This window comes from Nuphar pumila, chromosome 14, assembly GCF_984573655.1.
Source record: "Nuphar pumila chromosome 14, dmNupPumi1.hap1.1, whole genome shotgun sequence".
Classification (NCBI taxonomy): Eukaryota; Viridiplantae; Streptophyta; class Magnoliopsida; order Nymphaeales; family Nymphaeaceae; genus Nuphar; species Nuphar pumila.
This window is the reverse complement of record NC_143262.1, coordinates 8,817,248-8,842,093: the sequence shown is the minus strand read 5'-3', so window position 1 is coordinate 8,842,093 and position 24,846 is coordinate 8,817,248. Positions and strand designations below refer to the sequence as shown.

The following is a 24,846-nucleotide window of genomic DNA, read 5'->3' as shown; positions in this document are numbered from 1 at the left end:
TAAATAATTTTATTAGTAAGAAAAATATAAAGAGTACAACTATAAGTTTATATTAAGCAAATACCAAAAACTTTGTTACTTGAAGTCCATTAACTATGGAATAGGGATCATATTCAGAATCATCGGCCATCTTTTGAAAACCTCATGATTTTATCATGAGATTTTCAAACACCAGTATAATCTCGGAAAAACACTATATTTTGAAGATATCATCTACTTTGAATTATCATGTTATTAATGCAATATTTACATTTTCATATTTTCATTGTTTTTTATATTATATATATTTATTACATATTTTTATCATTTAAGTTTATCAACATTTTGTCGAGATTATTTCAAGAATAACAAAACTTTATTTTATTACGAGATTTTACTTTGCCGAGAAAAACATGATAGTGAGATTTAATCACCTTTCTTTTCATAATTATTTTATTAATCATATAATATGACAAAGAAATTAATATATTGAGAAAATGTTGGTTACTCTCGATAGTACGATACTATCTGGCAAAAGAAGCATGGGTGATGGGTGTGGAGGATTATTTTGCTCAATCTGAACCCCTTCCCCATGCCTTCTCCCTCCTCTCCCGATACCCTCGCTCCTGCGTGCCCTAGTTTCTCCTCCGACCGGTGACCGGCGTCCTTCGCTTCCGGTATCTTCCGACCCGCACCGTCGTCTCCGGCGCAGGTACCCTCCCTTTGCCTATTTTGCTGCCCGGAAAAGGGCCCGCCGGCGGCCCCATTTACCGACCGCCCCTCTCTTTCCGTCTGGTCGGAAAGGGGCCAGCCGGAAGCCCCTTTACCGACCGCTGCTCTCCATTTCTACCTCTCCATCTCTCTCTTTCTGGCCGGAAAAGGGCCAGCCGCCCCCTCTCCTTCTCCATATCTTGCCGGAAAATACGTCAGCTGACACGCCATTTACCGGCCGCCCCTCTCTCTCATTATATTTCTATTGCTGGCCAAACTTTGCAGTCTCTCTCTCTCTCTTTATCTGTCTATGTATTGCTGGCCGGAAAAGGGCTAGGCGGCAGCCCTTTTCTCGGCCTCCCCCCCCTTCTCTCTCTAGATTTCCCTTTAATTTGGTGCTCTGTACTACTTTCGTGAGAATTAATTGTTGATTTCATTTTTCTTCTCGATTGTGGAATTCCTTTGATGTGAGATGCTAATCAAATGGAATTATGGCAGAATTATGGCCTTTTCGTTGCTTGATTTTCTAACTGTCGTATTGTTTGTAAATCCTGATTTGGTTCGAGTCTGATGCTGGTTCCGTTGCGAGTTCCTTTGATCATTTTTTGGCCAAATACTAGTTCGTATTGTTTCCTGTGGATTGACATTAGCTCCAACCTAAACGTTGTAGTTTCTTGGCCAAGTGATCCGAAATATTTTATTTCTAATTGTTTTTGAAAGTGTGATACTGAATTTTGTTATGGAGCATAATCGTGTTCATGACAGTGGTGTTTTTAAAATTTGCACGTCTTCCCAGCTTTTGAAACCTTTCGAAAATTTCACATGCTTCAAAGATGCCGATTGATTCTTTGGGAGGAGGACAGCAGAAACAGCAATAATGTTATTATTATTTTTTTTTTTAATAAGCACTATCATCTGTTGTTGATATTGCTAGCATGTCTTTTGGTGTTTCTGGTGTTGCTATTGTTGTTGTTGGTGGTGCTCGTGATGAATTCACTTTCACTATTGCTTCTGATTCGAGCAAGGGTGGGGTGGAGTACATGACATGCATGCTAGATGCAAATCTATGTAGGATTGTGTGCCAATGAACTGGACTTTCTTTTGTGAAGAAAATTCTTTTCTGCTTATGAAAAGATATTTCCTGATTTAAACATTTTATAGATATAAATATGTATATGTGCTTATAAAAGTGATTGACAAAAAGAGAGAATATGTTAAACTGTGTAAAAAAATGATCATAGTTACTGAAAGATTAATTGTTAGCGGCTATTCTGGCGAAAAAATTGCATTATCGGGTTAATTGTCATTCAAACAGAAATTTTCAGATAACCAGGTTATCTGCAGGTTAACATGCTGTCATCCAAATAGCAAAACCAGGTTTTCCAGCTTGTCATCGAAACAGGCTCTAAGTTTGTGCAGATTCACTGGAAATCTATCTTCATCACAGTCTGATATATTTCAAGTTCAAACAACCAATGTCTAACAATACCTCATGAAAACAGTTCAATAGCAAAGAAAGCATGCATCCAACAATTCAAAATCTGCAGCATCCCTACTAGCCATGTCAATCTAGGGCCAAAGACAAAGAAGGTGAAAACAACGATGACTCAGTAAAGTCCATCACAAGACCATCTTTCTTAGACTAGGTCGTCTGATTCTTATCCTTCTATCCACCTCCCAAGTTGACTTCATCTTGCAGTCAGCCATCTCCCCTTTGGATACCCTTAATGGCCTCTTCCCCTTGAAAACTTTTAGCTGATTCGATAAGCTTTGTGATTCCCACAAAAAGTGATGGATTCAAGCAACAACCGGCTGATGGATAGTGAATAAGCTTCCTCTTCAAGGAGAGGTGAATGCCTTTTGGAGATAACCCACCTTCCAACTCTTTGATGGATGAAAGCCCGGTAGCAGCGACTAGCGCCATCCAGTGTTAGAGGGGAAGTGGGTTCTCCTTTCAACCAACTCAGGAGCAAACATGAAGCTGCTCCATCTTTAGGGCATGCCAGCTGTGCTTTCCGTGGGCAGGGTCCATTTCTCTCAGTGGAGGGAAATGAATGAAGCTATTTGTTATCTCATGGCAATGACTGTTGGATGGCGCTTGCTGATCATGCATCAATCTTAGAAAGGAGGTAGGGTATGCTACTCAACTCTGTTAATTCTTCTAGCTGAGATGAGAACCTCTCTACCATACATAGAGAGGATTGGTCGGACAATGTTCCCTCCCTCTTCATGGATATGAGAGTTTTCCATCCAAATATCCGAAAAAGCATGGGATCTGCAACTAAGAAGGAGCAATAGATCATTAATTTAAGAGCTTGGTCAGTCAACTTCCCTCCCCCCCCTTGGAGATGGGGGAGATGCATGAGCTGTTATCAGGGTCAACCGGTCTTTTCTACCTTTTCTATTATAGTGAAAGGCAGGTATCATGCAAGGTATTCCCAAAGCACTCGCTTTGTAGCTACAGGCTTTGCTCGTACGCAAAAAAATAAATAAATATAGGCATTGCGAGTGTTTTCGTTAAGTTGTTTAGTTTGCTTTGCTCGTTTCGCTACCCATCTTTGTCTTCAGTTTTGTGAGGCTTTTTTTTATAGGATGATCGAACCTCCGAGCTCTTTTCGTCAATCATTTCACCCTCTTGACTTCGCTACTCTCAGTGGCTCGCCAATAGTTCCAATTTCTTCTTTGTTGGGAGAATAGTTCCAATGGTAGAACAATGGTCTTCCCTAAAGGATAAGGGTCCAATGCTCCTCCTTCTAGAAGTGTGAACCAAAATTGGAGGGGATATGGGTGGATGCCAGAGGGTGAATGAGTCAAAAGCCAATGTCATAACCATCTTCTCAGTTTCCCAAATGGAAATTTATTCCAATGCGAGTACTTGATTCACGTGTTGGCGGGTCAAAGCATATGACATAGAGTTGAGTAATTACTAATTAGTCAAAACTAGTTGGCAACACATATCAGATTGTGGATGAGTGTCAGTCCAAACTTTGTAGAAATAGTTTCCACCACCTCCCACTCAATCCAAAAAAGAAAAAGAACTTATAGAAGGGTGGGAAAGACAGAATGGGTGGGCACTACCATTGTTCTGATAAACCCTAAGTATGCATAAGATATTCCCTCAAAGGTTTACATAGCCAAGGGCAGATAAACCTATAAAAAGAGGGGAATGAGGGGTTTTAGCTCCCTTAGATCTTGCCCTTGATAGGAGAAGGGAACTCCTAGAGGAGAGATTCCTTATTAGTTTGGGTTTCTCTCATGAATCCAAGGATCACAAAGAACATGGAAAGATCTATTGATGAAAGAGGGAGGGGGTCAATATTTTTATGTGGAGAGAATGGGGGAAGGTTTGATGTTCCACTTGACTCTTCGGTACAAAGTCTACCGACACTCTTTGATATCCATCTTTCTTGTTGTTGTTTCATTTCATGATAGTAGTCATCTTTTCCTCAAGGGTTTCACTCTATCAAATGATCAATTTAGAATATCCCTTTTTCTTGTGATTTTTTTCTCTCCAGGACCCTATTCAGAAAGACCTGATTATCCAGATAAACAAGATATTAAAGTACTAAATTTTTAGAACTTTTTTTTGGCGTGCTTGATCATTAGGATGAGATAAATAAGATTTTGGTAATCTAAAAGTTATAAATATAATATTCCAACTAATAGTTGGGATACAAAATTTTTTCTTTTTCAGAAAGTTTGTATCCCAAACTCAAGGTCATGCAAGTCCCCTTTTTGGCAAGGTTTTGCTGTCCTGCTTTTCTTCAAAATTTTGACACCAACTATGCTTTGTTGTAGTTAGTAGGTTGGTTTTTAGTCTATATCAATGTTGTGAAAAGCGATGAGGCGTACCAAAATGCTCCACCAAAAACTGAAGTGAGGCGTAAAGTGTAAGCCTCAAAACTTTTTTTAAACTTAAAAAATATCTAAAAATATAAATAAATAAAAGAAATGCTTTATTCATGATGTAACAACCAATAAGAAATAGGAAATATCAAATAAATACCAAAAATTATGAGAATAACATGTAAAAGTAACATGAATGCAACAACATGATCTATCTAAGTATCTAACAAATAAAATATGAGCATTCAATTAAAAAGTAACAAAATCACTAACAATTAAATTCCTCAACATCATGTCATCATCCTATAATGCATATTAACACAAACTAAAAGTCACAAATTCACATTAACAATCTTTATATACAAAATTTCAAACCTACACATACACAATAGATTACATGTACATACACAATCTTTATATGTAGTACAAACCTACACATACACAACCAATTACATGCATATCCACCTATCAAGAAATTATTTTAAAATAATGATACAAACTAACATTCATAATTTGATATATACAATCTTTACAAAACCAACACATAAACAGTCAATTACATGTACATACATAATCACAATCACAGTCAATTAATTGCACAAAGGAAGAAGAAGAAGAAAAAGAAGAGGAAAGAAGAAGAAGCAACAACAGAGGAAGGGAAGAAGAAGAAGAAAAGGATGAGGGAAGAAAAAGAAGAACAGAGGAAGAAGCACAAAGGAAGAAGTAAGAGGGAAGAAGGAAAAAAAAGGAGGGAAGAAAAAGCGGCAGCAGAGGAAAGGAAGAAGAAAAAGGAGGGAAGAAGAAGAAGAAACGACATTAGAGAGAAGGGAAGAAGAAGGACAAAGGAAGAGGGAAGAAGAAGAACAAGCAGCAGCAACAAAGGAAGAGAAAAAGAAAAAGGAGGGAAGAAGAAGAAAAGGAAGAGAGATGAAAAGGAAGAAAGAAGAAGAAGAAAAAAAGGAGGAAAGAAGCGACAATAGAGGAAGGGAAGAAGAAAAAAAAGGAGGAAAGAAGAAGCGACAACTGAGGAAGGGAAGAAGAAAAATGAAGAAAGAAAAAGAAGAAAGAGAGAGTACGTACCTGCCGCCGGTGGTAGCAGCCGCTGATAGTAGCTGTAGCTGTCATTGGTGGTGAAGAGAGCGGGGGTTGGGGAGCAAAAGGGAAGAGAAGAAAAGAGGGGGGGGGGATGCCCTAACATTGGGCCTCTCCTTTTTTTTGACTTTTTTTATGAGGCGTATGTAATGAGATATTGCGGAAGTAAAATTACAAAAATACCCCTATCGGGTATTGATGTAATATATATATATATATATATATATATATATATATATATATATATGAGGTACATTTTAACACCCCCCCTCAAACTTTACGGGGAAAAAAGACGGAAAGTTTGCCAAGAAGAAACATGAAGCGGGGAGCCGGAAGAGCTTTAGTCCGCCAACTGATATTCTGAAGTGACATATGGTAGAGCAATAGTTCCTCGTAAGAATTCGTCACGAACATAGTGGCAGTTCATTTCGATATGCTTTGTACGCTCATGGAAGGTATGATTGCTCGCAATGTAGATGACACTCTTGTTGTCGCAACATAATTTTGAGGCTTCAGTAATATCAACCCCCATGTCTTTAAGCAGACTGCGAAGCCATACAAGTTTCATTGTCGTGATTGCCATAGCCCGATACTCAGCTTCAGTGGATGATAGTGAAACTTTCTGCTGCTTCTTGTATCGCCAGGCAATCAAAGAGTCCCCTAAAAAGACACAAAAACCAGTAGTTGAGACTCGATCATTGGGATTACCTCCCCAATCGGCATCAGTATAAGCAAGAAGATTTAAGGAAGAAGAGGAGGATAGAAAAAGCCCTTTATTGATGGTATTCCGAATGTAGCGGATGATTCGGAGAACAACACTCATATGCACAGTTGTAGGAGCATGCTGAAATTGGCTAACAGAGTGAACCACATGGTTGATATCTATTTTGGTGATGGTTAAATAGGTAAGAGACCCAATGAGTTGTCTGTAAGGCGTGGGGTCTTCCAGAAGAACCCCATCCTTCAACCGTAATTTGGCATTAATAACCTCGGGAGTCTCTACTTTCTTGTCATCAGAAATTCCAGACTTAGAACAGATACCTACAACAAGCTTCATTTGTGACAAAATATATCCTCGAGAAGAATATGCAACTTCAATTCCAAGAAAATATCTAAGAAAACCTAAATCAGACATATCAAAATTATTTTTTAACATCAATAATACTATTTTGATCATTCCCAGTGATAATCATGTCATCAACATAAAGTAACAATATTACGATACTAGCACCTGCATTTTTAACAAAAAGAGCAATGTCAGTATAACAAGAATGAAATCCTAACTTTACCATGATATCACTGAAACGATCATACCAAGCCTTAGGAGCTTGTTTAAGACCATACAATGCCTTTAAAAGCCGAAGTGTTTGACCTTGCTTAATATTAATTCCGGGTGGCGGATCCATGTAAACTTCTTCACTTAAACTTCCATTTAAAAAAGCATTTTTTACGTCAAGTTGATAAATAGGCTATTTTTTGGTTGATGCGACAACTATTAAGGTCCTGACACTAGTCATTCTAGCTACGAGAGCGAATGTTTCTTCATAATCAATGTCATATTCTTGGGAGTATCCCTTAGCGACTAATCTAGCTTTATATCGTTCTAAAGAGCCATCACTTTTAGTTTTAACTTTGAAGACCCAACGACAACCAATAGTTTTTTTGTGTGAGGGTAGATTAACTATTTCCCAAGTATTGACCTTTTTTAAAGCATTTAGTTCAACTTGCATTGCTTCAACCCAATGTGGTATAGATTTAGCTTGATTATAGTGAGCCGATTCAAAATAAGAATGTAGGGTTATTAAACACGCCCGATAGTTGGGGGTTAAGGAATCATAGGATACAAACCTATTTGGGGGTATTGATATTCTAGAAGAATGTCTAACTTGTGGTTCCTCAGTGGATTCGGAAATTTGAGAGTATTTTTCGAGGGCACTAATAAGATTTTCTTGATTTCTTCTTGAGTAAACATTTATATTGGTATCACTATCATGAACATTTATATTTGAATCACTATCATTTGAGGGTGCTATGTCAAGAGGGGATACCTCACGTGTATCATCTATGTTTTCAAGAAAATCTTCTTGTATGTTATCAATAAGATCATATAAGAATATATAATCAATTTCATTTGTTTCTTCTATTTTATCAAAACCGTTCTCTTCTTCTAGAAATGTTACATCTTTTGAAACATATAGTTTATCATTCTTAAAATCATAACATCTATACCCTTTTTGATTTTCACCATATCCTAGAAAAACACATTCAATTGCTTTTGGAGATAACTTATCTCTTTTATGTAATAGGACAAAACATTTGCAACCAAAAATACGAAGACGATTGAAATCGGGTGAAAATTTAAAGAGTTTTTCATAGGGAGAAGCATTTTTTAGCTTAGAAGAGGGCATTCTATTGATTAGATAGGTTGAGGTTAGAACGGCTTCGGCCCAAAACTTCTTTGGAATATTCCTAGAAACAAGTAATGTTCTAGCGGTTTCTATAATGTGCCTATGTTTCCTTTCCGCTAGGCCATTTTGTTGGGGAGTCCTAGGACATGACTTTTGATGGCAAATGCCATTTTGGGTTAAATAGTTTTGGAATTCGTGAGATAAGTATTCGCCACCGGAATCAGATCTTAAAATAGATATGTTATTTTGAAATTGATTTTGAACCTTTTTATGAAAATCTTTAAAGAAAGTAAATACTTTCGATTTATGACTAAGAAAATAAATCCAAACATACCGAGTAAAGTCATCAATAAACGTAACATAATATGAATAGCCCCCTTTAGACATAACCGGAGAAGGCCCCCAAACATCCGAATGCACCAATTCAAAAGGTCTTGATGAAAGAAAAGTTCTAGTTGGAAATGGAATAGACTTCATTTTTCTAAAAATTCAATCTTTGCAATTAATTTCTTTTTCCTTACAAAATTTGTTTCCAAAAGGAAAGAGATACATTTTGGAATAACTTGGATGACCAAGTCTTTTATGCCAAGTTTCCATTGTTTTTTCTTGGACATAAGAACAAAAATAATTTGTAGGGAGATCGAGATGGTCCATATAATAGAGGTCTCCCTTTCTATGGCCTTGCCCAATCCGCTGCTCAGACCGGAGATCCTGTACAAAGCAACCATTAGATGAGAAAGATATTTCACATCCATGGTCGGCAATTTGAGAAACCGAAAATAGGTTTAAATTTAGTTTGGGAACAACTCTTACTTTTGGAACACAAAAATTTTGAGAATCTTTAAAAGAGCCAATACTTGAAATTTTTAAAAAGGTTCTATCGGCCATAGAGACACAAGAGTCCTTTGAATTGGTGCAAACATCAATAAGTGCATTTTCATGAGGGGTCATATGAAAAGAAGCTCCGGAGTCAAAGATCCAAGAATACGTACCGGGTGATGATGTCGAGGCAATAGCCGCACCCGATGTGGAGGAAGAAACTTTTAGTTTTTGTTGGAGAGCCATAGATATTTGTCCAAGAGTTTCTTTGATGTCATTGTTCTTGCCTTCATCTTCTTTGGTGGTGGTTTCTTCAAGAGAGGCCACCTTAGGCTTGAAGGTTCCAATAAGCTTTGGACAAGCGGGTTTAATGTGACCCAACTCATTGCAATAATGACAAACAATCATTTTTCTTCCTCCATTATAGTTTCCTTGTTTCCCAAAATGAGGAGGCTTATAGGTTCTAACATTGTTACCCAGTTTTGATACGGCAAGGACTTCATCAACATGCTTACTCATGCCAAGCCTTGTCTCCTCTTGAGTGATTTCGGCAATAGCATCCTCAATAGGAGGAAAAATAAATCTATGGAGAAGTGAGGATCTCACTTGCTCAAATTCAGGACGTAGCCCAAAAAGGAATTGAAACAATCACTCGTGTTCCATTTGTTTTTGCCTTAAATCAATATCTTCCATAGAAACCCATTTTGGCTCCAAAAGAGCCAATTCATCCCATAGTGGGTTTAGGGCACTATAATAGTCTTGAATGCTAGAATAACCTTGCTTGGTGGTTCTAATCTTTTCTTGCAAGAAGTATGCTCTCGCAAGATCCTTTTGGGTATACATACCCTTCATAAAGGACCAAGCCTCATTGGCTCTACGAAATTTAGCTATATTAGCACATACCTTAAGCTCAACATTGTTCATAAACCACACAAGGATTTTTGCGTGATTGCTTTCCCAATCTTTCACTTCTTTTTGATGATTTTCAATGGCTTTGAGGCGAACATCTCCTTCAAGAGCTTTTTCTTGACCTTCTTCGTCCTTTGTGAGCATAAGCTTAGGTTCCGGAACGGTACCCATGACAAAACCCCAAAGCTTCTTTCCTTTGAGATTATTTTCCATTGCCGATGCCCACATCATATAATTCTTTCCATTGAGTTTTAAAGATAGGTCAATCTTTGCCTCCATGATGTTGCCAAGAAGTGAGAAGATATCCACTAAATATGAGATACACGAACCACACCTTTCCTTCAAGAATCGAGTGGCTCTGATACCATGTAATGAGATATTGCGGAAATATAAAGAGTGCATACAAGCACTTACAACAATGAATAAAAGAGACAATATCACAAGTCCACAAAGGGACAATACAAGCAAAAGCCTTTAAGAAGGCAACAATATAAAAAACCTCTTATTGAGAAGAGAGAAAGCTCTCAAGAATAAAAATACACAAGGGGTTCACCCCTATTTATACAAGAGGGAGAGGAGGAAAAAGGAGGGCCAAAAGGCCTCAAAAGAAGAGCCAAAAGGGGCCTCCCATGGAGTCGTTGGGAGCCCCCAACGGTCACATTTGTGACCGTTGGGGGCTCCAACGACTCTATGGTTGGAGCCCCTCTTTGGTTCTAAAAAATACAAAAATAAAAGCTAAAAAATAAATAAAGAAATTTACATTTAAACAAAATAGTTGTTTTCTAAAACAACTATGTAAAATTACAAAAATACCCCTATCAGGTATATATATATATATATATATATATATATATATATATATATATATATATATATATGAGGTACATTTTAACAGCGTACGCCTCACCATGGGACGTGCCTCGCCACGAGGTGTGCTCTTCTGCCTCAAGGCAAGAAGCCCCTCACCACAAGGCATGCTTTTTGCGCCTTGAGGCGCATTTTCAACAACATTGGTCTATATAAATTTATCTGAACAAGCATGGATGACTTACTTTTTTCCATAGTTTTTTATGCAGCTCGATTTCTTTTACCTGGTGCAATTAGGGCTTTTAATGGTGTTTGGATATTCTTTAGTCTTCTTAAAGTTAATATGTTTTTGTCTCTTTGAGATTGGGATGTCCTTTGTTCGATTCTTGCTTCTTTTGTTGCTTGTGGCATTTTGGTAGGTTTGACTAAGTGGCAATTGTGATTCTTTTGGGATAATAGTTGCAATTATTCTCTTCATTTTGTTTGGGCCTTTCATGAAGTTAGAACTTAGAAGCAAGGTTGCCAAACTAGGAAGCGGAAGCGGGAAATGATATGGGTAGCGGAAGCGAGAAGCGATGCATTTTAAAATGTATAAAAAGCGGGAAGCGAGGAATAAAAAAAATATAAGAGTTGAATGAGAATCAAAATGAAAAACAAATAAAAACAAAAATAAAAGTGACAAATATTAAATTTCATGTTTTTTAGTGTAAAAATTAAAATTTTAACAAAATCTAAAAATGATGACTACCAATTTAGGAAAAAAGCACATGGAAATGAGTGAGAAGAGTGAGAGAAAACACATAAAAAATAAGAAAAGTTGAGTAAAAGAATATATAAGAACACTATATGAAGCATGTAGAAAGCATAGGAGAAGCGTGAGGGAATTAAGGTTCTCGTCAAGTTTCAGAAGCGAGGAGTATCGTGCTTCCGAAGCAAGTTTCCGGGAAGCGAGCTTCCCACCTATCTAAGAAGCTTCTTGTAACTCTGCTTAGAAGTATGATTTGGTTTATGTCTAGAAAGTGAGATGCAAGTGTTAGGTTGTTTGGTTTAGGGGATGAGTTTGTTGGTTTTCTCACAAGCGTGGGAATTCGGATTAGTTTAGTAGTAAATTGGTAACTGAATCTTGAGAGTATGAAATGTGATTTTGATTGAAACTGTCTTAAGAAAATCCTGTCTAGATGGATGTATAGGTCTTCAATATCTATGATCACCTTGGTCCATACTCCATAGTTAGCAATGTGTGAAATGAAAAGAAATTCTCTAAAATATGCCCTTGACAATGGAAATTTTACATTACAAAATACTGGTAGAAAAGTCACACAGGAAGAGTAAATCAAGAAGCTGGCAATGATATGTATATATATATATATATATAGTGTGTGTGTGTGTGTGGGGGGGGGGGGGTTAGCTATTTCCTTGCAATTGTTGTTTTTTTTTTCCTTTTTTTCCCTCTTTCATTGATTCCTTAACTTTTTTCTTAATTTGCCAATATCCTAAGAAGGGCCACTGATCTCTTGCATTTCAGACTGCAGAGCAAAACATCAGTTGCACACACACACACCGAGAGAGAGAGAGAGAGAGAGAGAGAGAGAGAGAGAGAGAGAGAGAGAGAGAGAGAGAGAGAGAGAGAGAGAGGTTTCCGAAATTGCATCATAGAGTTCCTGGAGAATGTGAACATTTCTTTTTATGTTGCTTTTTCATGTGATTTCAGTTACCTATGATTCCTATTTTTCTTTCAGCTTTGAGAAGGCTTGTGAGAAGGTAGTTCCTCTTTTTTTTTTATGTTTCCTATATGGCTATATGTTATAAATGCAGATGGTATTCTAAACATGCCACTATCAGCGTGAAATAGAGACGTGAAACAATGGCTGTTCATGGACCTGTTAAGCGTAGGTTAATTGTAAGCAGTGATGACGATGATGATGTTCCTCTGGTATTCAAGAGAACCAACACACTATCCAAAACAAAACAATCAGATCCATCGATGAGTAAGCCACCTCAGAAAAAGCCTGCCCCTGATATAAGGGCTCCTAAACCCCAAAACTCAAGTTTGCAAATGGATAAAGGTGCATCATCTACGAAGATAGTGATAAAGAAGACACTTACTGCAGGCTCACAGGCTTCAACTCAAGTATCTGCTCGGTCAGATTCAAACCATTCGTCAAATCAAACCTTAATAAGCAACAGCAAGTCGACGGTTTTGAACAGGCCTCCTAATATACCAAGCATGGATTCTGATGATTCAGATGATGACAAACCATTGAATTTCAGAAGACCAGTAGTTCCAAAGGTGGTTGCTAAACCTAAGCCTGATGATTTGAAGGATCTGGAAAAGGAAAAGATAAGTTCAAAGGCATCATCTGAAGATTCTGAAGATGATAAACCGTTGGCTTTGAGGGCAACAATGAAGTCTTTAAATCCTGTTGGTATTTCTATTAAAATGGAGTCAGACTCTGATGAGGACAAGAAGCCTTTAGCTTTTAAGTTTCAGCAAAATGGTTCTGGCAAAGGTTTAAACGGTCAATTTCCTTCAAAGGCAAACCTGGATCTGAAGAGGAGGCCGTTGGGTGAAGTCAATAGCTCAACTAGCTCTCTTTCAGTTAAAAAGTCAAAAACTTCTGCCGTTTCTCTATCTACCAAGGTTAAAGTAGAAGCTGGACTGAAGAGAGAGCCAAAAGAATCACCAGATGATGAAGACTATGATCCTATTGCTAAAGGGATAAAGAAATCAATTGCAGTTAGTAACCATTCCCCTGCTAAAAAAGTTTCAACAAAGGTTGTTGCTTCAATCAAGAAATCAACAAAGAAGCTTAAGAAGACATTCAAAAACTCCAAATTGCAGTATGGTAAGTCAGCAAAAGTTCCACCAGGGTCAGGAGGGGGGAAGAAGTGGATTACCTTGGAGCACAATGGGGTAATATTTCCTCCTCCATATAAGCCTCATGGTGTAAAGATGCTCTATAATGGAGAACCAGTTGATTTGACTCCTGAACAGGAGGAGGTATGCTTAAATTTTAACAGTTACTATATCATCTGCATCTTCTCATAAGTCTCTTCCCAGTACTTTCTACTTGTCATTGAGGTTTTTTAAATATTCTATATGCTCTCTTTGATGTTGTGCTTAAGGTAGAGAACTCCTAAACTTTTTTTTTCTTGAAAAAATTTCAGGTGGCGACAATGTTTGCGGTGATGAAAGATACAGAATATGCAACCAAACAGACATTCATCGAAAATTTCATGAATGATTGGAGAGCTATACTTGGGAAGAATCATAAGATAAAGAAATTCGAGCTATGTGATTTCACCCCAATCTATGATTGGTATCAGAAGGAGAAAGAAAAGAAGAAACAAATGAGTTCAGAGGTAGATCCTGTCCCAGTCACTTTGTTTGTGAAGAGAAACATGCAAAAGATTGTCGTGGTATATGCTGGGTTGGTTCAAATATGCCTAGGTTGGGAAATAATATATGTACGTTGTTGCAGTGGTTCATACCTGTGTGCTTGCTTCTTGTTTGGTACTTGGTAGCCGCGTTCATCTACTTCATCGGTTCCATTTAAAAGAAAAGCACTGCCATACTCTTTTAATTTGATATTTCTGTTACTTGAATTATCTAAAATCTCTTTACAGGATTCCCCTCCCTGGTTTTAGGATTGTTGAATATCAATTTATTAGTACATTTTTATAGAATTTTCAAGGAAAAGCGTGTAAAAGTTTGATACATTTGGTACCTAAATGATAAATACATTTAGTAGAAGTTTGGTATCTTTGAAAAGTTTTCCATCTTCCTGCAATTTTTAGGGCACATTTGGAACTGAGAAACAATCTCATAGGAAAATAAAATTTTACATATGAGAAGTTCTCATATGAAAACTTCTCTATATGAAAAAATTTCCCTCGTTTGTGTCACATTAGAAAATCGAGTTGGAAAAATATGATAAATGTGATATTGTGTACCCACTTGTTAAAACTCAAAATGTTTCTTGAGACATCCACAAATGATTGGTGGGCAGCAACCCCTTCCTTCTCCATCGTCCTAATTGGTGGGAAGCTGCATGGTCAGAAGTTCCGTCCATCCATTGTGAATGGCAGCGAAGATTCAATGATGGTCTCCATAAGCTCAACCTATAATTCATCATTGATCAAGTTGGAGCAGTTGAAGGAAAAGAGGAGCCCACCGAAGAAGATACAATGGCAGTTTTCATACATGGAACGTGTAACTGCAGAACCTAAGTTGAGCAGCAGTAAAATGGTGGACTGTTACTGAGAGAAAGAGAGAGAGCTGAAAATGAAGGAGTTGAAGATGGAGGAAGGCAGCGGAGTGGTAGCTGACAGAGTGAGATACTTTGAGGGTGAGGGGTTGCCATAATGCAAAAAGGAAAAAAATTGATAGGAAAAATTCTTCCACCTCCTATCAAAAATCTGAGTTTTAAAAAAAACTTTCCTTTCAGAAATTCTCTCGTTTGGAATAGATGGGAAAGTTTCAATTTTTTCTTTCCTACTTTAACTTTTCCTATTATTTTCCTGCTTCCAAACGTGCCCTTAGGTAAAAGCATTTACAATGCATGTGTTGCTGGCATCAACATGGTCAATATTTGCCTCCATTATTACAAATTAAGATGCATCTGTAATGAAATATGCGGAAAAGAAATGTATGTCCTACAATGGACATTCACACATAGAAATCAAAGAACAAGTCCAAAAGAGGACATACACAAAAGCCAATAATGGCTAGAAAGCATAAAATCTTATAAAGGCACTAAAGGGCTTGAAGAAGCCACACATTACAAAGGGGGAGACCCCACTTATTTATAGGCAAAAGATGAGTGAGGGAGAGTTAGAGAAAAGCAAGAGAGATGGACCATTGGGAGTCCCAACAAGGAGTCGTTGGGCTCTCAACAGTCACAATTGTGACCGTTGGGGGCCCAACGACTCTTTGTTGGGCCCCCCAATGGCTGTGCATTAAATGCACAAAAAGGAACAAAAAAGACAAAAAAGAAATAAGAAAAAAATAGAAAAAGAAAAAGGAAAAAGGAAGAAAAGGAAAAAGTCTAAAATGCCCCTATTGGGCGAGTTTACAGAACTACCCCTTATCGGGTAGTGAATGATAAATATATTTATATATATATATAAATATATATATTACATATATTTTAACACCCTCCCTCAAGCTTTACGGGGATACAACGAAAAGCTTGTTGAGAAGAAACATGAAACAAGGAGCAACAAGAGCTTTGGTGAAGAAGTCCGCCAACTGGTACTCGGATGTGACGTAGGGCAGTGCTATGGTTCCTTTTAGGTATTCATCTCGAACATAGTGGCAATCCATCTCAATGTGTTTAGTGCGCTCATGGAAGGTGTGGTTGCTTGCAATATAGATAGCACTCTTGTTATCGCAACACATGTTCGAAGGAATTGAGATGACGATGCCCATATCACAGAGGAGACTTCTAAGCCACACAAGCTCCATGGTTGTAGTGGCCATTGCACGATATTCCGCTTCAGTTGAGGACAATGATACTTTATGCTGCTTCTTGCATCTCCAAGAAATCATAGAGTTACCTAAGAAAACACAAAAACCAGTGGTTGAGACTCTATCATTGGGATTTCCTCCCCAATCAGCATCTGTATAAGCAATTAAATCAAGGGATGATGAAGAGGAAAGAAAAACTCCCTTAGTTATGGTGTTTTTAATATATCTGACAATCCTTAAGACTGCACTCATGTGCACAGTTGTAGGTGCATGTTGAAACTGACTGACAGAGTGAACTGCATGATCTATGTCTGGCCGAGTGATGGATAAGTATGTCAGAGACCCAACGAGTTGACGGTAGGGAGTAGGATTCTCAAGAAGTGTCCCATCTTCCAACCTTAGCTTTGCATTGATAACTTCAGGGGTTTCTGTCTTTTTATCATCCGAAATTACAGACTTGGCACAAATGTCAGCAGCAAGTTTCATCTGAGAGAGAATATACCCTCGGGGTGAATATGCAACTTCAATACCTAGAAAATATCTTAAGAAACCAAGGCCAGACATGTCAAAATTTTCTTTTAAAATTTTCTTAATTATCATGGATTCCTTGCTCATCACTTCCAGTGATGATCATATCATCAACATATAGTAGTAGAATAACTACAGAGTGTTAAAATATGATGTATATTTATATATATATATATATATAGATTACGACACATACACATATATATTATATATATGTCTATGTGTCTATCTATATATAAATATATATATATATATATATATATATATATATATATATATATATATATATATATATATATATATTTGTAAAACCCGATAGGGGTATTTCTGTCATTTCACCTATACACGCATATCTTTGATATGCTTTCTTTTTCCTTTTAGTCTTTTTCTTTTTTGTTTTTTAATTTCTTTTTTTATTCATTGGAGAGGGGTCCACATAGAGTCGTTGGACCCCTCCAACGGTCATAAATATGACCGTTGGAGGGGCTCCAACGACTCTATGGGAGCCCCTCCTTGGGTCCCTTGCTGTGTATAAATAAGGGGCACAGCCCCATGTATTTGTCAAGCTTCTAGTGAAGCATTCAATGAAGTGAAATATATTTTTTTATCTCTTTTTGTGCTTGACCACTTTTGTGGTTTATTTTGCCCTTTAGTGGCCTCTTGTGTATGTGCGTGCTTCCGTGCTTTCGCTTGGAGACGTTGCTCTTTTCATTTGGCACTTCATTACATGGTATCAGAGCCTTGGTTAAGAAGGCTTCATCGGATTCTCCCTTGACAAGTAATACCTCTCCTCTCTCTTGTCTTATAATTTTTCTCTTCTAATGGCCAACAAAGATGCAAAGATCGATCTCTCATTCAAGTTGGATGGGACCAATTATCGCATGTGGGCGGCCGCTATGGAGAATAATCTCAAAGGTAAAAAGCTTTGGGGTTATGTATGTGGAACCATTCCGGAACCACAACTAAAGTTAACTAAATTTGAAGGAGGTGAAGAAAAAGCTTTGAATGAAGAAGAAAAGGAAAAGGCTATTCTTGATTACTCTTCTAAAATGGAAGATTGGGAAAGTGAACATGCTAAAATCTTAGCATGGTTCATGAATAATGTCGAATTGAAGATTTGTGCAAATCTTGCAAAATTCAAAAAGGCTAATGAAGCATGGTTTTTCATGAAAGGTATGTACACTCAAAGGGACCTTGCTAGACATTTCTTTTTACAAGAAAAGGTAAGAGCTACCAAGCAAGGTGATATGAGCATTAGGGACTACTATAGTGCCCTATCCTCTTTATGGGATGAACTTGTTCTTCTCGAACCGCAATGGGAAGGGAGTGCTATTGCTATGAGACAAGAGCAAATGGAAAAAGAGAGGTTCTTTCAATTTATTCATGGGCTTCGTCCCGAATTTGAACAACTTAGAGGATCTCTACTTCATAGGGCCTCTACTCCTCTAAGCGATATTTTGGCCGATTTATGTCAAGAAGAAACCCGCTTAGCCTTGAAAAGAGATGTTGATGAAGTGCATGCCGTGTCTAGACCCGGCAACAATGTAAGACCATATAAACCACCACATTTTTGGAAGAATAATGGTGGTGGAGGAAGAAAAATCATTTGTCATAATTGTAATGAACCGGGTCATATTCGTCCCGATTGCCCTAAATTCAAGAAGAAGGTGGCTTCCGTGGGAGAAACTCCTCCAATCATCAATGAAGATTCTAAGAAGGATGGTGACATAAAGGATTCCATCGCTCATCTAACCGAAACTCTTCAACAATTTATGAAGATGAACGCCTCTACATCATCATCCTCACCTTCCACTTCCGGTGCCGCCATCTCTTCTTTCCCAGGTATGACTTCTTGGATTCTTGATTCGGGTGCCTCTTTCCATATGACTCCAAATGCATCGCTTTTATCAAAACCAAGTCTCAATAAATTTAAATCATATGTATCCACCGCCGATGGAACATCTTTAAATGTTGAGGGTATTGGAAACCTAGAGAAAATTTATGACCAAAACAAAGAATTTTTTGTTCTCAAAATCCGGATCATCCCAAAACTTAATTTAAATCTTTTTTCCGTCTCTCAAATTACCGATTTTGAATGTAATGTCTCGTTTTCACCAACCCATTGCTATGTGTAGGATCTCCGGTCCGGGAAGCGGATTGGGCAAGGCCATAGAAGAGGGGACCTTTACTATATGGATTTTTTGTCTTTGCCATCCAAATCATTTTGTACTCATGTTCAATCCAAAGATATTGAGACTTGGCATAAGAGACTCGGACACCCTAGTATTTCCAAATTGTACCTTTTTCCATTTTTGGAAAAATTTTGTAATACAAATACATTTACATGCAATGATTGTATTCTTGGGAAAATTCACTCTCTTCCATATTCTCATAGCAATTTTGTGTCAAAAAGGCCTTTTGAACTTGTGCATTCCGATGTATGGGGACCGACACCCGTTATGTCCAAAGGAGGCTTCTCTTACTATGTTTCTTTTATTGATGATTTTTCTAGATACACATGGATTTATATTATCAAAAATAAATCCGATGTCTTCACTAATTTTAAAGAGTTTCACGCTCTTGTTCAAAATCAATTCCATCACAATATAGCCATTTTTAGATCCGACTCAGGAGGAGAATACATGTCTAAAGATTTTCAAAATTATTTTAAAACAAATGGAATTTTACACCAACGATCTTGTCCTAAAACTCCGCAACAAAATGGTCTTGCGGAAAGGAAACATAGGCATTTAATCGAAACCACAAGAACTCTTCTTGTGTCTAAAAATGTTCCTAAAATTTTTTGGGCCGAAGCTCTTCTTACCGCAACATATCTTGTGAATCGTATGCCCTCTTCTTCTTTGAAAAATGTTTCGCCCTTTGAAAAATTATTTAAAATTACTCCCGACTTTAATAGACTAAGAATCTTTGGATGCAAATGTTTTGTGCTTAGTCAAGGACAAGATAAGTTGTCCCCTAAAGCTATTGAATGTGTGTTCATTGGCTATGGTGAGAATCAAAAAGGCTATAGATGCTATGATATTCGAAACAATAAATTATATGTGTCAAGAAATGTAAACTTTATTGAAGAACAAAATGGTTTTGATATCCACACATCTAATGAAGACATCGATTATTCTTTTCTATTTGACTTAGCTCCTAGAATCGAGTCTCCTAAGGATATTACTTGTGATACTAGTTGTGATGGAATTTCACATTATAATGATATACCACAACATGATAATATTTCCCAAAATGAAAATCTTAATGATACAAATGTTTATACCCGGCGGATAGGAAATGAACATCAACCTGCTATTGACAGATACTCTCAAGACTTCTCTTTAGAAGAATCTACTGACAACAATCTACCTAGGAGATCTTCTCGTACTAGTAGGCCACCATAAAAAATTTGTGTCCTATGAATCCTTTTCTCCGAATTATAGGGCCTGTCTCATGTTAATACATTCGTATCACGAACCTACCTCATTCAAGGAAGCTAAAGATCACCCACATTGGGTTGAAGCTATGAAAATCGAATTAGAGGCTCTTAACAAGGCCCAAACCTGGAGCATTATTCCTCAACCTTTAGGAAAAAAAGCAATTGGGTGTAGATGGGTATATAAAGTCAAAACCAAATGTGATGGGTCTCTTGAGAGATACAAAGCCCGTCTGGTTGCAAAAGGCTATGCCCAAGAATATGGGATTGATTATGAAAAAACCTTTGCTCCTGTGGACAGAATGACTAGTGTACGAACCTTAATTGCTTTAGCATCCATCAAACAATGGCCTATATACCAACTTGATGTTAAAAATGCATTCTTAAATGAAACTTTATGTGAAGAAGTTCTTATGGATCCTCCGCCGGGTCTTGAAATTGGGAAAGGTAATATTCTAAAATTAAACAAAGCTCTTTATGGGTTAAAACAAGCACCAAAAGCTTGGTATGATCTTTTTAGCAAAGTAGTTCTTGATAATGGCTTCTCCTCATGTTACACTGATACTGCTTTGTTTGTTAAATCTTCTAATGAGTATATAACAATTCTGTTATTATATGTTGATGATATGATTATCACAGGTAATGATAAGAAAGGTATTGATCTTATTAAGAATATTCTTAAGAAAAATTTTGATATGTCTGACCTGGGTTTTCTAAGGTATTTCTTAGGAATTGAAGTTGCATACTCCCCCAAGGGGTATGTCCTATCTCAAATGAAGCTTGCCTCTGACATTATTGCTAGGTCTGGGTTGACTGATGACAAAAGGGTGGAGACTCTAGAAGTGATTAATGCCAAGATGAGAGCCAATGATGACACTCCTTTAGCAGATCCCATGCCTTATCGTCAATTGATTGGATCCTTAACATATTTATCTATCACCAGGCCTGACATTTCTCATGCAGTTCATAGTGCAAGCCAATTTCAAACTGCCCCTACCACTACTCACATGGCAGCAGTTATGAGAATTATCAGATATCTAAAAAATTCCATAACTAAGGGAGTGTTCTTATCCTCTTCTTCACCTCTTACTTTACTTGCGTATAGTGACTCTGATTGGGGGGGTAACCCCGATGATCGTATTTCTACCACAGGTTATTGTGTGTTCCTTGGGGAATCGCTTATCTCCTGGAGGTGTAAGAAGCAGCGTAAAGTTTCTCTCTCGTCTACCGAAGCAGAATATCGTGCGATGGCCACTACCACAACTGAGATTATATGGTTAAGAAGTCTGCTTAAAGATATGGGTGTCTCACTCTCAACTCCTTCAAAGCTGTGTTGTGACAACAAGAGCTCCATTTATATTGCTAGCAATCACACTTTTCATGAACGGACAAAGCATATTGAGATCCACTGTCATTATGTTCGAGATGAGTTCTTACGAGGCACCATTCAACTCCCATATGTTTCTACCGAATATCAGTTGGCGGACTTCTTCACCAAAGCTTTGCCTTCGCCTTGCTTCTACTTCCTCCTTAGCAAACTCTCGATGATTTCACCATGCGTTTGAGGGGGGGTGTTAAAATATGATGTATATTTATATATATATATATAGATTACGACACATACACATATATATTATATATATATGTCTATGTGTCTATCTATATATAAATATATATATATATCTATTTTTGTAAAACCCGATAGGGGTATTTCTGTCATTTCACCTGTACACGCATATCTTTGATATGCTTTCTTTTTTTCTTTCTTTTTCCTTTTAGTCTTTTTCTTTTTTGTTTTTTAATTTCTTTTTTTATTCATTGGAGAGGGGTCCACATAGAGTCGTTGGACCCCTCCAACGACTCTATGGGAGCCCCTCCTTGGGTCCCTTGCTGTGTATAAATAAGGGGCACAACCCCATGTATTTGTCAAGCTTCTAGTGAAGCATTCAATGAAGTGAAATATATTTTTTTATCTCTTTTTGTGCTTGACCACTTTTGTGGTTTATTTTGCCCTTTAGTGGCCTCTTGTGTATGTGCGTGCTTTCGCTTGGAGACGTTGCTCTTTTCATTTGGCACTTCATTACACAGAGGACCTGCACTTTTCACAAATAACGCAGTGTCAGTATAACATGAACGAAAATTTAAGCTAGTCATTACATTGCTAAATCTGTCATGCCAAGCTTTCGGAGCTTGTTTTAACCCATATAGTGCCTTTTTTAGTTTAAGAATTTTGTTTTCACCAATAGATACTCCTGGTGGAGGATCCATATAGACCTCTTCACTTAGTTCGCCATTAAGAAATGCGTTCTTAACATCCAATTGATAGATAGGCCATTTTTTAACGGATGCAACCGCAATAAGAGTCCTAACACTAGTCATTCTAGCTACGGGAGCGAAGGTTTCTTCATAGTCTATTCCGTACTCTTGAGCATATCCTTTGGCTACCAACCTAGCTTTATAACGTTCTAATGACCCATCACTTTTAGTTTTAATTTTGAAGACCCATCTACATCCAATAGACTTCTTTCCAGTGGGTAATGAAGTTATTTCCCAAGTTTTAGCCTTTTCAAGGGCACTAAGTTCTAGTTTCATGGCTTCAACCCATTGAGGAATGTTTTTGGCTTCATTATAGTGTGATGGTTCATGATAAGAGTGTAATGCAATTAGGCATGCCCTATATTTAGGTGTTAGGGATTCATAGGAAACAAACCTATTAGGAGGATTGAAGATTCGGCTAGATCTCCTTAAAGAGGTTTCTTCTATGTTGGAACTTTGAGAATATTTTTCTAAAGCGCTTATGGGAGTTTCTTGACCACGCCTAGCATAGGTTTGAATTGACCTATTTTCAACATCACTACTTCCATTTTCAACATTACTAAGAGGAGTATCCTCTAAATCATTAGGAACATCCTCTACGTGAGGAGTCACATCTTCTTGAGAGAGAAGATCAAATAAGAAAGCATATTCGCTTTCATCAATATCTTTATTTTTCTCAAAGCCGTTCTCATTTTCTAAAAAGGTAACATCTTTGGATACATATAGTTTGTTGCTTTTGGGATCGAAGCACCTAAAACCTTTTTTATTTTCTCCGTATCCTAAGAACACACATTCAATAGCTTTGAGAGATAACTTGTCTCTTTTATGTGTAAGGACAAAACACTTACACCCAAAAATTCTTAATCTATTAAAATCGGGTGTTCTTTCAAAAAGTTTTTCATATGGAGATATATTTTGTAGGGATGAGGATATCATTCTATTTATCAAATAAGTGGAGGTTAAGGCGGCTTCGGCCCAATAGCATTTTGGAATTTCTTTGGAAATGAGAAGAGTCCTAGTGGTTTCCAAAATGTGTCTATGCTTTCTTTCGGCTAGACCGTTTTGTTGGGGAGTCCTAGGACATGACTTTTGATGACAAATTCCATTGGTTTCCAAATATTCTTGAAATTCATTTGATAGATATTCTCCACCGGAATCGGATCGAAGAATGGAGATATTAGTTGGAAATTGATTTTTGACAATCATATGAAATTTTTTAAAGAAGTTAAAAACTTCGGATTTTAGATTGAGAAAATAAATCCACACATATCGAGTGAAATCATCAATGAAAGTAACATAATATGAGTATCCTCCTTTTGATATGACCGGAGAAGGACCCCAAACATCCGAATGAAGTAATTCAAAGGGTCTTTTTGACACAAATGTTCTCTTTGGAAAGGGGGTGGATTTTATTTTTCCAAAAATACAACTCTTGCAAACAAAATGTTTCTCATTACAAAATTTCTTTCCAAAAGGAAAGGAGTACATTTTTGAGAAGCTTGGATGTCCAAGTCTTTGATGCCAAGTTTCTATATTTTTATCTTGGACATGATTACAAAATGAGTTAGTGGAAAGTTTCAAATTGGTCATGTAGTAAAGATCTCCCCTCCTATGGCCTTGCCCAATCCGCTTTCCGGACTGGAGATCCTGTATAAAGCAATCCTTGGTTGAGAAGGAGATTTCACATCCATGATCACATATTTGAGAGACAGATAAAAGATTTAAATTAAGTTGAGGTACTACTCTTACATTTGGTACAAAAAAATCTTTTGAAAAATCTAAGGTTCCAAAACTTTTAACTTGTAAAGAGGTACCATCGGCGGTGGAAACAAAAGAATTTTTGGAGTTGCTACATATATTGGATAGTCCATTTTCAATAGGGGTCATATGAAAAGATGCTCTAGAATCAAGAATCCAAGAAGGCGTACCTGGAGGAGAAGAAGAGGCAATGGCGGCTCCCGAAGTTGACGGCGATTTGAGTAGAATTTGAAGTGCTTCGGATAGTTGAGCAAGGGAGAAGGACTCTTTCCCTTTCATTGGCTCCTCCTTCTTTTGTGGGATTTCTTCAATAATAGCAACTTTTCCTTTTGGAGGTTCATTTATCTTTGGACAATTAGGTCTTATATGACCCGGTTCTTGACAATGATGGCAAATGACTTTCCTATAATTGCCATTATAGTTATTTTGCCTCCCAAAGTGTGGAGGCTTATATGCTTTCATATGATTGCCGGGTTTAGACACGGCAAGAACTTCATCTCCTCCTTTAATCATGCCAAGACGCGTTTCTTCTTGGCATATTTCGACTATGGCATCTTCTAATGGAAGCGGTTTTGATCTATGAAGGAGGGAGGACCTAACTTGTTCATATTCGGGCCTAAGCCCATGTAAAAATTAGAAAAAGTGTCCTTTCTCCATTTGTTCTCTTCGCATTTCCACATCTTCACTTGATACCCATTTGGGTTCAAGAAGGGATAGCTCATCCCATAAAGGTCCAAGAGTGCTATAGTAATCTCTTACACTCA

At 37.4% G+C, this 24,846-nt stretch overlaps 1 protein-coding gene across 1 annotated transcript in view; it reads left to right on the top strand.

Moving 5' to 3' along the window:
- Positions 1-519: 519 nt before the first annotated feature.
- LOC149816276 (DNA topoisomerase 1 alpha-like) overlaps positions 520-24,846 on the top strand; it is a 46,405-nt gene continuing 22,078 nt past the window's right edge. Inside the window, exons 1-3 of the mRNA XM_089987938.1 lie at positions 520-691; positions 12,387-13,572; positions 13,740-13,934. Of these exons, the coding sequence (XP_089844064.1) occupies positions 12,436-13,572; positions 13,740-13,934 (1,332 nt within the window). The 5' untranslated portion in view covers positions 520-691; positions 12,387-12,435. The remainder of the gene's footprint in view (positions 692-12,386; positions 13,573-13,739; positions 13,935-24,846) is intronic.